At 40.5% G+C, this 13,065-nt stretch overlaps 1 protein-coding gene and 1 long non-coding RNA gene across 4 annotated transcripts in view; one reads left to right on the forward strand and one right to left on the reverse strand.

Annotated features, from left to right (window-relative positions):
* The window catches only part of LOC134810118 (uncharacterized), a 14,075-nt gene continuing 1,010 nt past the window's right edge, over positions 1 to 13,065 (reverse strand). Inside the window, exon 3 of the long non-coding RNA XR_010157370.1 lies at positions 1 to 2,636. This is a non-coding gene — a long non-coding RNA (uncharacterized LOC134810118). The remainder of the gene's footprint in view (positions 2,637 to 13,065) is intronic.
* The window catches only part of SMIM3 (small integral membrane protein 3), an 18,984-nt gene continuing 17,433 nt past the window's right edge, over positions 11,515 to 13,065 (forward strand). The window contains exon 1 of one of the 3 annotated variants that reach the window (XM_003950655.6): positions 11,515 to 12,747. In XM_003950655.6, coding sequence (XP_003950704.2) covers positions 12,345 to 12,747 — 403 coding nt within the window. In that variant the 5' untranslated portion in view covers positions 11,515 to 12,344. The remainder of the gene's footprint in view (positions 12,748 to 13,065) is intronic. The other 2 variants (XR_010157369.1, XM_054684703.2) reach the window with 2 other exon arrangements.

A 13,065-nucleotide genomic window follows, 5' to 3' on the forward strand; every position in this document is an offset into this window, starting at 1 on the left:
AATATTTGAGACCAAAGTTTACTTCAAAAATTTGACTGCACAGAGATATCTTCTGGTAATAGACACTCTATTATCTCTAGCTACATGACTGTGTAATAATTGAACACTTTGGAATTAAGCCATGAGAATTGATTCAAATAATTATAACCACACTAATGAGACCATATGACTATCACTCCACTTCAAAGCTATAAAACAGAACGCTTCCATTTCCTCTTCTTTCTCCCTGTCTGCTTAGCACTTTGTTTTATCTCAAATTCCACATGTTCGAGAAATTTCATCATTTCACCATCCTTCCTTATCATTAATTCAATGAAGTCTTTCAGCCATAATACAAAAGTTTTAATTAAAATAAAAATTCCTGTATCTTATGTTCAGGCTAGAAGGTTATTTCTTTTGAGTTAGCAAGTGAGTGGAGCTACCCCCAAAGAGTAAGAAGGCATTTTGCCCAAGGATTTATAGAACAAACAGAACTTTGGGAATTTTTTCAGGAAGAAAGGGGAAGAGAGGGAGACTAGTAATTTCAGGAGTCCTGGTGCTTATTGCCTGACTTTTGGGAAGACCCGAGCTGTTTAGGGGCCTGTAAGTGAGAAACTAATGTCTGAGCCAGGACAGATTCATCAGTGAAACAAAATAGATCACCCTAACACAGGTATGCTTTTAATTAAAAACTGTAGTAATCTTAAGATCCTTGAGCCTTAGCTTTAAAAATGTTTTGGAGGTGCAAGTGACTACAGAGAACATTTAACTGAACTATCTTCTTTTCACTTCTGGAGCCTGAAGATATAGAAAGAAGAAGGGACTTCCTCAAGGTCACATAGCAAACTAGTGACAGAGCCAGGACTAGAAGTCATGGTTTAGTACTGTTTAGTGCCAGTTTAGTACCTTTACCTTGTGCCAGTGACACACTCCTTGCCCCCATACCCCAGTCTTCCACCGTCTCAATGAAAACCTTCTGCGATATCTCTCTGCTCCCATACCTCCAGTGTTAGAGAACCCATGACATCCCAAGAAAGCCTGTTCTGTCCAATTTCGGACAGCTCTTTAAAAAAAATTCTTTCTTTGGGTGAACTGAGATTTGCTTCTTCTCAGCTGACACTCTCTGATTCTAGGTCGGCTCCCTCTGTCCCAGGCATACTTCAGAGGTTTGCTCAGATTCCCCATTGCCTACATGAGTCCTCCCATCTCTAGACTAAACATCCTATTGTCTTACAATTCTATTCTGGTTTTGGCTGCAGTGATCTATGATTGTGCCACTGCACTCGAGCCTGGGTAACAGAGCAAGACCTTGCCTCTTAAAAAAAAATCAGTGAACTTTGAGCAAAGCAGATTATCCTCCATAATGTCGGTGGACCTCATCCAATCAATTGAAAGCCTTAAGAAAAAGATAGACCTTCCCTAGGAAGGGGGAATTCTGCCAGCAACCTGCTTTCAGACTCAAGATGCAACATCAAGTCTTCCCTAGGTTTCTAGCCTGCTGGGCTACCCTGCAGACTTTGGACTGGCTAGCCTTTACAATCATGTAAGCCACTTCCTTAAGAATCAATCTCTCTTTCTTGTTCCCTCTCTCTCTCTCCACACACACACACACACACACACACACACACACACACACACAGGTTCTGTTTCTCTGGAGAACTCTCTGAGTTAATACAATAGTTTTTCAAGCATATGACTTTGCCTTCGGCACAACTTCAGAACTGGAAAGAGAAGTCTTGGTTGACCTCTGGTCATCCTATCATTCATTTATTCATTCATTCAACTAGTAGAGCACTTATTCTGCACCTAGGTGCAGGTGATAGAAAGGAAAATATCGTAACCAGAAATTTGAACTTAGGGAGGACTTTGATAAAACCAGACCCCACTCAAAATTATTAGTGCAGAGTGGCAAAGAGCTTAGACTCAGTAGTCAAGCTGTCCTGGTTCATAGTCTGGCTCTAACAATTGTCAGCTGGTAGCCTTGGCAAGTCACTCAGCCTCCCTGAGCCTCAGTTTCCACATCTGTAAAAGGGAGAATTTGGATTAGATTGTTTTTAATTTTCCCTTTAGTTTTGGACATGCAGTGTTTCAATTTAGTGAAAATGCAGGAAGGAAAGAATTGTACATAGTATGAAGGCTCTACTCTAGGGCTTAGGGAAAAATCCTATATATGATCATGTCATTCATATATATTATCTATTCAAATAAGTAATATTTACTAGACACATGTTCTTTCACATTCATGATTTCACTTGTTTCTATTTCATCCTCATTGAAGCTGCTTCAGTTAGGCAGTAGCATTCACATTTTGTGGAAGGGAAAACAGAGGCTCGTAGACATTAAATACTTCATCCAAGATCACCGTAAGTGCCAGAACCAGGATTCAAACTCAATTTTCAAAAATTCTGAACTACATGATCTTGCATTACCTCCTTTTGCCTGGGAATTCTTGACAGTTGGGAAGAATGGCATGAGTTCAAGAACTCTGAAATCTGTTTTAGCATTGTGTTCTCTTCAAATAGTTTGTCAAAGTATAGTCTTCAAGCTGGTGTGGTGGCTCATGCCTGTAATCCCAGCACTTCGGGAGGCCAGAGTGGGCGGTTCGCTTGAGCCCAGGAGTTCAAGAACAGCCTGGGCAACATGACAAAACTCCATCACTACAAAAAGTAAAAAATAAAAAAGTATAGTTTCAAAATATTAAAAATATAATTTGTATACATATACATAGAAAGCATGGATCAAAGTTTTATTTAGATGTTTAATGAAGGAACCAGTAGGATGACAAGGAATGCTAAAATAAAATTAATAGGTTAGATGCAAAATTGGTTAATTACCTACAGGGCAATAAAATCATAACCTTTGGGGTTATCTTTTCTATGAGACAGAAATCATTTGTATCTCTACTGGATGGTACAAGCTAAAACAACGAAGAAACCACATTTGTACCATATCAAACTTTCTAAAGTTAACATGTAACTTTACGGGGTTGTAAAATGTCTGGACCCCAATTAATAGTAAATAGTCAATCAAACAAAGGTCCATATCCTTAGAGAGTCAGATGGTCCTTTACAGCACACTAGGTCATGCTCTAGTGTGATGTCAGCAGGACATGTAGTCATCCTTTTGGTGTATTTCCAAATTTCTGGATGATTTTTCTTATCAATCCACCTCTATAATCACAAACTTCAAAAACTGTGATCACAAAGATGACTGATTTCATTAGAGGATATTTGGCCTAATTCATTTGCACAGAAGCCTCATTGTTGTATGGCCAGCAAATCTAGAGCTATATGCTTCTGAGCAATTATTACAGCCAGATAATTAGCTTCCACTGGAGATTTCACAAGGAGCTAGGGTTAAATTTTCAATACCCAATATCATTCCAAAGATATTCTCAACTAGATTGAGATATAGTTCACATGTTATACAATTAATTCACTTAAAGTGTACAATTCAATGGCTTTTAGCATTTACAGATTTACACAACCATCACTACAATCAATTTTTGAAGATTTTCATTACCCCAGAAAGAAATACCAGTCTTTAGACATCACCCCACGTTCCCTTTGCTATCCCTACCAGTAGGAAACCACTAATCTTTCTATCTCTATCGATTTGCCTGTTTTGGATATTTCATATAGATGGAATAATAGAATATACAGCCCTTTGTGACTGGCTTCTTTCTTTTTAGCATACTGTTTTTAGGGTCCATCTATCTTGAAGCTTGCATCAGTACTTTTTTATTGCTAAGTAATATTCCATTGTATGGTCATGCAGACTTACTCTAAGAGTCCAACTTTATTCTTCTGAACTTTTTTCCCTTTATTCTATTGATGTGATATATTACATTGATTTTTGGATGTTGCATTCCTGGGATAAGTCCCACTTGGTCATATTTTATAATCCTTGTATAATTCTGGATTTGATTCGTTAGTATTTTGTTGAAGATTTTTGTGACAATATTCATAAGACACATTGGTCTGTAGTTTTCTTTTCTTGTGATATGTTTGTCTTATTTTGGTATCAGCATAATACTGTGAAAGGAAAATATCTTGGGCCCCCAAAATCACTAAGGAAAACTCAAGCTGGAAACTGCTTAACGCAAACCTGCCTCCCATTCTATTCAAAGTTATCCCTCGCTAGGCATGGTGGCTTACACCTGTAATCCCAGCACTTTGGGGGGCTGAGGCAAGCAGATCACATGAAGTCAGGAGTTCAAGACCGGCCTGGCCAATATAGTGAAACCCTGTCTCTACTTTACCAAAAATATGAAAAATTAGCTGAGCGTGGTGGCGTGCACCTGTAGTTCCAGCTACTCAGGAGGCTGAGACAGAAGAATCACTTGAAGCAGGGAGGCAGAGGTTGCAGTGAGCCGAGATCACACCACTGCACTCCAGCCTGGGTGACAGAGCGAGACTCTGTCTCAAAACAAAAATGAAAACAAAAAACCCCACAAAGTTATCCCTCTTCTCATTGACATAGATGCATATCTGATTGCCTCCTTTGTAAAGGCGAATAAGAAACGCAAAATAAAGCAACCATTTGTGTCTCACCTATCTGTGACCCGGAAGCTCCATCACGCTTTGAGTCTTCCTGCCTTTGCTTCAAGTTGTCCCACCTTTCCAGACTGAATATACTTCTTACATATATTGATTGATGTCTCATGTCTCCCTAAAATGTATTAAACCAAGACACGCCTGACCACCTTGGGTACATGTCGTCAGGACTTCCTGAGGCTATGTCATGGGTGCGTCCTCAACTTTGGCAAAATAAACTTTCTAAATTAACTGAGACCTGTCGCAGATTTTCTGGGTTGACAAATGGATTGGGAAGTGTGCACTCCTTTTCTGTTATTTGGAAGAGTTTGTGAAGAATTGGTGTGAATTCTTCTTTAAATGTTTAGTAAACTCACTGGTGAAGCCATCTGGTCCTGGACTTTTAAAAACAATTACCAGTTTAATCTTTTCATTTGTTATGAGTCTATTCAGGTTTTCTGTTTCTTCTTGAGTGAGTTTTGGCAGTTTGTGTCTTTTCTAGGAATTTGTCTACTTCCTCTAAGTTAGTTAACTGATTGTCAAAGAGTTATTAATAGTATTTCCTTGTAATTCACTTTATTTCCAAAAGGTCAGTAGTAAAGGCCCCATTTCCATTTCTGACATCAATTTCATAAATTACTTTTAGTAATTTGGATCTCAGTCTTTCTTCTTCGGTCTAGTTAAAGGTTGGTCAATTTTGTTGACCTTTTAAAAAAGTCAACTTTTTGTTTTCTTGGTTTTCATGTTTTTCTATTCTCTATTTTGTGGATATGCATTCTAATCCTTATTATTTTCTTCCTTCTAATTGCTTTTGGTTTAGTTTTCTCTTCTTTTTCCAGTGTCTTAGGTGATAGGTCAGGTTGTTGATGTGAGATCTGTCTTCTTTTTTAATGCAGGCATTTATAGCTATACATTTTCCTCTACATGCTGTTTTAACTACATCCTCTAGCTGCATCCCATAGCTGTGTCTTGATTTTCATTCATCTTAAAGTACTTTATAATTTTTTGTGTGATTTCTTCTTTGATACACTGATAGTGTGTTGTTTTATTTTCATATATTGTTAATTCCCCGAATTTCTTTCCATTCTTGATTTCTGATTTCACTCTATCATGATAAGAGAATATACTTTGTAAGACTTCAGTCTATTTAAATTTATTGCAATTTGTTTCATGGCCTGGAATATTTCCAATTCTCGATAGTATTCTATGTACATGTGAGAAAAGTATGTATTATTCGTTGTTTGGTAGAGTGCTCTATAGATGTGTTTTAGGTCTAGTGTGTGTGTATGGTATTGTTCAATTCTTCTATTTTCTTGTTGATCTTCTGCCTGTTTGTTCTATACAATATTGAAAGTTAGGTATTGGGATCTTTGACAATTGTTAAATTGTCTCCTTCTTCCCTTAATTCTATCAATCTTTATGTTATTTTTTCTCTTGTTAGTGCGTATATTTATAATTGTTATAATTTCCTGATGGATTAACTCTTTAACATTATCAAATGTGCCTCTTTATCTCTAGTAACGTTTGTTGTTGTTGTTTTTTGAGACAGAATCTCACTCCGTAACTCAGGCTGGAGTGCAGTGGCATGATCTCGGTTCGCTGCAATCTCCACCTCCCGGCTTCAAGCAATTCTTGTGCCTCAGTCACTTGAGTAGCTGGGGTTACAGGCATGTGCCACCATGCCTGGCTAATTTTTGTATTTTTAGTAGAGACAGGGTTTTGCCATGTTGGCCAGGCTGTCCTCGAACTCCTGGCCTCAAGTAATCTGCCCACCTCAGCCTCCCAAAGTGCTGGGATTACAGGCATGAACCACTGCACCAGGCCTTTTTGTTTTACTTTTTCTATTACTGATATAGCCACTTTGGCTTTCTTTTTAAAAAACCAGTAACATGGTCATTTATTACTACTATTATCAAGTATTATGTACTGTACATAATTGTATGTGCTATACTTTTATATGTCTGGCAATGCAGTGGGTTTTTTTAAACCAGCATCACTACAAACACATAACTAATGTGTTGTGCTATCATGTTACAATGGCTACGATGTCGCTAAGTGATAGGGATTTTTCAGCTCCATTATAATCTTTATTTTTACTTCAGCTTTCCTATGGTTGCTGTTTGCATTATATATATGTATATATATATTTTTTATCCTTTCGTTTGCTTTCAATCTATTTATATCTTTGAATCTAAAGTGTGCCTCCTGAAGACAGAATATAGGTTGGATCTTGTTCTTTGCATTTTTAAAATCCAATCTGATAATCGCTGCCTTTTGATAGGACTGTTGAATCCATTTGCATTTAATGTTATTATTGATATAGCTGGATTTAAATCTGCTATTTCACTTTTTGTTTTTATATCTTTCAAGTATGTTCACTCTTTTATTCTTCCTTTATTGCTTTCTTTTGCATCAAATGAATATTTTTCTAGGGTAATAATTTATATTTTAAAATTTTTCTTCTTTGCTCATTTATTCCAATATCAGAAAACCAGAGCCAAGACATTAATTTCCATCTGATTTTATATGCAGTCTTTAAAAGTGAGTGACTTTCTCTTTTCCCAAGGGCCTTAGCGTTTGCTAAATTTGCTGGCCTGATGGTAAGTAAGCATTATGATATAGTTTGGATGTTGTCCCTGCCCAAATTTCATGCTGAAATGTAATTCCACTGTTGGAGATGGGACCTGGTGGGAGGTGACTGGATCATAGTGGCAGTTTTCTCATGAATGGTTTAGTGCCATCCCCTTGGTACTGTGTTCATGATAGTGAGTTATCTTGAGATCTGGTCGTTTAAAAGTGTGTGACACCTTCCCGCTCTCTTTCTTGCTCTTGCTTTCGCCATGTTACATGCCTACTCCTGCTTCACCTTCTGCCATGACTGTTAGCGATGCTTCCTATACAGCCCACAGAACCGTGAGCCAGTTAAGCCTCTTTTATAAATTACCCAGGCTTAGATATTTCTTTATGACAATGCAAGAGAAGCCTAATACACGTTACTAGCACAATGCTGGAACCCTGTAAGCCAAATAATAGGTACCAGATCAGTTTTCTGGGAAGGCTTTGTAGCCTTGCTTCTGCAAAGGAAGTACTACACTTATTCTTTAACGGTTATGTGATTATAGCTGATTAAATGAAATTTATTCTCAAATATAACTCTTTGGATGGCTTTGATTATATGATTGATTTTTTCAATACATCTTGGTAAAAAGGATGGCAGATTTGTTGAATCTGTTCAAATAATTACATAGCCAAGGATTCAGTAAAAATATTTACTCTCGAATTCTGATGGGCCAGTGGGAACAAGATATCATTAAAAATATTTCATTTCAGTTTGCAATAAGCATAGTTTGCTAAAATGAGGGTTAGCAATAGATGAAGAAGAAAGGACTTCCTCTTACACTCATCAGAAAATGGGACATTAAAAACAATCTAACACGATTCCAAAACAAATAATCATGATTATATTTCCCTTGTTGGCTTATTAGGCTCATGTGATTCATTCTTGACTCACAAATCTTGGATCAGCAGTATACTTCCATGGTTTGTTGCTTCAGGACGAAAGAGCCCTAGCAATCCTGATTCAGTGCTATGGTTCAGTCTATAGATGTCTACTTGTGGTCAGAAGTCAGCGAATACTGATAAGGCTGGGGCTGTAAGTCTATTCTAGCTAAGAGCATCTGATAAAATCTTTTCCACCAAGGCTCTGGGGCTGTCCTTTGTTGACCTCTTTAGCTTATAGCAGAGGTCTTTAGGCAAGCATGGAAGAAAAATAAAAACCACCTTTTGTTGATTAAATTTAAGGCTCTATTAATTTATTACAGTAAACAACTATATCAGAATAGGGGAGAATAAAATCTTCTACTGTGTTATGGATTTTGTCAGTGTATTCTCAAGGGTAATGGGGATAAGGACAAATCTACTTTAAAAAGTAACATAAGGAAGACAACTTATTTATTAAACACCATGTGGGCTTAATATATAATGAAATTCTAACAACATTATTGAGCCAATTAAGAAATATGAAGCAGGCTGGGCACAGTGGCTCATGCCTGTAATACCAGCACTTTGGGAGGCCGACGAAGGCAGATCACCTGAGGTGAAGAGTTCAAGACCAGCCTGGCCAACATGGTGAAACCCTGTCTCTACTAAAAATATAAAAATTATATATAAATATATATATATATTTGTTTGTTTTGTTTTGTTTTTTGAGACAGAGTCTTGCTGTGTCATCCAGGCTAGAGTGCAGTGGCACGATCTCAGCTCACTGCAGCCTCTGCCTCCCAGGTTCAAGGAAGTCTCCTGCCTCAGCCTCCCGAGTAGCTGGGGTTACAGATGTGTACCACCACTCCCGGCTAATTTTTTGTATTTTTAAATAGAGACAGGGTTTCACTATGTTGGCCTGGCTGGTCTCGAACTCCTGGCCTCAAGAGATCCACCAGCCTCAGCCTCCCAAAATGCTAGGATTACAGGCGTGAGTCACTGTGCTGACTCCTTTTGCATTTCTTTAAGTGGTAAAATAAAACATATACGTTAATATAATCCAAAGGTTTATCAACTCTCAAACATATAAAAATAAGAGGCAAAGGTATGCAAATGGTGTTCAATACCATGCTTGGTGACCAATGTTTTTGTATTCTATCTTTCTTAGAAATTATCCAAGCAGCTAAGATTATTCACCAGTTTACTTGATTTAGTATCAATCTAAATTCTCAGTTAATTAAAGACCTTGGAAATTATGTTTAAGTTGATATATTACAGAGTAACATAATCATTGATGATACAAACTATTTAGGAAATTCAGTTTAACTACAATCTCCATGATAAAACACTCTCCATCACTCTCTCATCATCTTGCTTTATGTTCTTCATGGTTTCGCAAACCGGTATCATCTTGCTTATTTATTTGCTTACTTATTTTTTGTGAATATTTTCCCAGTAGATGTAAGCACAATAAATAAAGATAATTTGTCTTCCTTAGTGCCTAGAACATGTAGGAGATATTCAATAAATAGCTTTGAACGAAGGAATACAGTAAGTCCTCACTCAGCCTCCTCAACAGGTTTTGGACACTTTGATTTTGAGTGAAACTATGTATAAGGAAACCAATTTTACCATAGACAAATGGACGGAAAGAAGAGTTAAGTTCCTACAGCATATTTCTGATAACAAAAGTACCACCAAACTTCTAAATAAAGACTAAAACACTTCCAATATTGAACACTGAAATAATTGTGAACCATACATACATTTAAGAAAGATTAGTAAAAACAAGGAAGAGAATTATTTACCCGCTTATTCCAGTTTAGAGTTCAGTGGCCAGAGCCTGTCCCGGCAGCTCAGGGCTCAAGGCAGTAACCAGCCCTGCACAGGACGCCATCACATCGCAGAGCAGACTCACCCACACCCACAATCATTCACACTGGGACTACATAGACACAGCAGTTTGCCTAACATGCATATCTTCGGGATGTGGGAGGAAACCGACCGGGGTACCTGGAGAAAACCCAGGAAGACATGGGGAGGACATGCAAATGCCACACAGACGGTGGTCCCAGGAGGGAAACAATTTTTTTTCCTCATCAACGTTATAACAGAAGGATGTTATTCAGGGGTCTGCTGTATATGAATAAAATATTTACTCATCATAATTGTACCAGATGTGAGGAATAGGTCTCATTTTACTATTTTATGGAGCTTGGGTGGGCTACTGGGTGACAGACTCGAAATACTGGTTTTCTGATTTCTAATACAATATGTCATATTATTCCCCAAAAGTAAATAAATATATTTGTACAAGTGAAAAATGAAAAGAAAATGTCTCGTGTAGATATGATTCTTAGAGAGGGTATTTGCTATGGATTGCATCCTAATGGGGGCCTCTTTAGGCAGTGGTTTGTTTGTTTGTTTGTTTTTTGGAGACAGAGTCCCACTCTATTGCCCAGGCTGGAGTGCAGTGGGGCAATTCGGCTCACTGCAGCCTCCGCTTCCGGGATTCAAGCGATTCTCCTGCCTCAGCCTCTCCAGTAGCTGGGATTACAGGCGCCCGCCCCCACGCCCGGCTAATTTTTGTATTTTTAGTAGAGACGGGGTTTCACCATGTTGGCCAGGCTGGTTTCGAACTCCTGACCTCAGGTGATCTGCCCGCCTCGGCCTCCCAAAGTACTGGGATTACAGGCATGAGCCACCGCCCCTGGCCAAGGCCGTCTTTTGATGGCAGCCAATGTCATTAGACTACAACTTCTTCTGTACAAGTTCCCCAAAGTATCAGGGGCTCTCTAAGAGAGTATTACTTATTTCTTTCAGGTCCTGATGGTTTTCTCTTTGGAGTGGTTGTAATAGAGGACCAAGGAAGTTGTGAGCTGTTTTCTGGCTTTTGCTGTAACAAAAGCTTGTTGCTGAAATTGACTATTTCCCCCACTCCTGCATCCCAACACAGCATCCATTATTCTTCCCTTCAGTGCTCTCTTTGCAAAATCAGTCTAGCCTAGGCAGCAGACTTAACATGGTATGCTCCTGTGGGGATTCATACTTTATTTCTGGCTTGCTTTTAGGGTCCCAGGGCAAGTCGATATTAAAGAGATACTAATAAATTGCTAAATGGAAAGAGAGACTAGGACTCAGCTGGCTCCAGGCCTGAGCTTCTGCCTTGTCCCAGAGGGAAGCCAATGTTCACAGCAGGGCACATGGAGTTACCAGTTGTCCACCCAAAGGAACTCTCATCCCCTTCACTAACCAGGGAAAATGTCATATTAAGATTGTCCTCCTGTTGCAGTGAGCCGAGATCACGCCACTGCACTCCAGCCTGGGTGACAGAGCGAGACTCCGTCTCAAAAAAAAAAAAAAAAAAAAAAAAAGATTGTCCTCCTTCAATCTTTTTTTACTATTAAATGAGAGCTTTGTATTAAACTATTCAGAATTGGGTTGTCCTTGTTTTTAGGTTCCCACACTATCTCTTTTGAATAAAACATGTTGTTGGGTGACAGCCCTTAGGGTTTTTCTCAAATCATTTCTCATGTGAATCCCCTTCATCCTCACTGTCCTTCCCTTAAGAAACTGGCATGTGATAATGATGATTTAGAGGTCATTTCTGCTGACCTCATCCCTGAATCAGAGGAAACAGCAGGGAGTAAGTTCTAAGTTCGGGGCCCACACCATATCAAATTTAGGCCTGGGGAAGGCAGTATGGCTCTTTCCAAACCCTCCAAAACACTACTGGGCTCCAAGACTGCTCAAGGTCTCACTGATAGTCAAGGCTTGTGCTCCTTTTTTTCAGAAGAGTAAGATTAAAGAAAACCACTGTGAATTAAAAAGTGTGGGTGCCAACATGGGACGGGAGTGCCCCCTCACTCCATGGATGACATAGAGGGGGCAGAAGATTACAGAATTGGCATTGTCCTGCGTGGAAGCTGGGCCACCCACAGTGGCGTGGGAAGCCTCTCAGATGCTGGATTCTAATGGGCTCTTGATCACCTTGGATTGGGCTATTTCATTGTTATCACAAAATAAACAGGATGCTCCAAGTCATGTTATGGCAGAGAACCAACCAGCTTCACACTGGTCCTCTAAACCAATCCTCACAACAGGACTGGGAGACAGGTGTTACCTTTCCCACTTTACAGAGAATGAAACAGAGTGGCAAAGCCTCCGAAGGACCCTACACTTCGGACATCGCAAAGCAGGATCTGAGTCCCGGCTCCTCTGTCCAAACCTACTTGCTAGGCTTTCTTTCCCATGTCTACTCTATAGCTGGAAAGGTCGTGGAGGACACATTTTAGGCCAACCCTCTCGGTTTACAATCCAGAGAGGGAAGACCCTCAGAAGCCAAGTGACATGTCCACGGCTACGCGGCGAGTGTGTGGCAAGGTGGAAGGGGAGCCCGAGACGCCCTGGTATCTCCTTTCTCTCGCAGGTTCCTTTCTCCCCGCACGCAGCCCTCAGGGGACGCTGGAGGAGGAGCTGAGCTGGAGTTGCCGGGGCCCCGGGACCGGGCGTTCCGGGGGCGGTCCCCAGCAGCCGCGCATTCCAGAGCCAGCAGCGCGTCCGGGCCGCTCCTGCGCTCTCCCGCCTCCCGGGGCTCGGAGGAGCCGGGGCACGTTCCAGGAGCTGCCTAGGGCTGAGGTTCCAAGCCTGGGGGTCGCTTCCAGCCGCCAGATCCCGTGCAGTCCTGGGGACCCTGAGAAGCACCGAGCCATCCCTGCCCCAGGAACTTTCTGCAGACTCGCCGCCATCTGGGGTGAGTGGGGCCACCGGGGGATTGTTTGTGGGGCTCTGGCAGAGCGGAGCTCTTCGGATTCGCGACCTACCTCTAGTGCGGCCCCTTTCCCAGGGCTCCCAACGTTCTTCTTTATGTCCGGTCTCTCCTCCCCATTTCTGCCTTTTCATCACTTTTGTATTTCTTGCCCTCACCCCCTCCTCCTTTTTCTCCTGCTGTCAGCTCTTAAGTTTGAGCCTCCTAGTGCACAGAATTTTGGGCCTGGGGGAGGCGGAGCTTGGGTGGGCGAACCCCAGCCCCACTCGGAGACTGGCTTCTCTCTGGGTCCGCTGCCCTTGC

This window comes from Pan troglodytes, chromosome 4, assembly GCF_028858775.2.
Source record: "Pan troglodytes isolate AG18354 chromosome 4, NHGRI_mPanTro3-v2.0_pri, whole genome shotgun sequence".
Lineage (NCBI taxonomy): Eukaryota > Metazoa > Chordata > Mammalia > Primates > Hominidae > Pan > Pan troglodytes.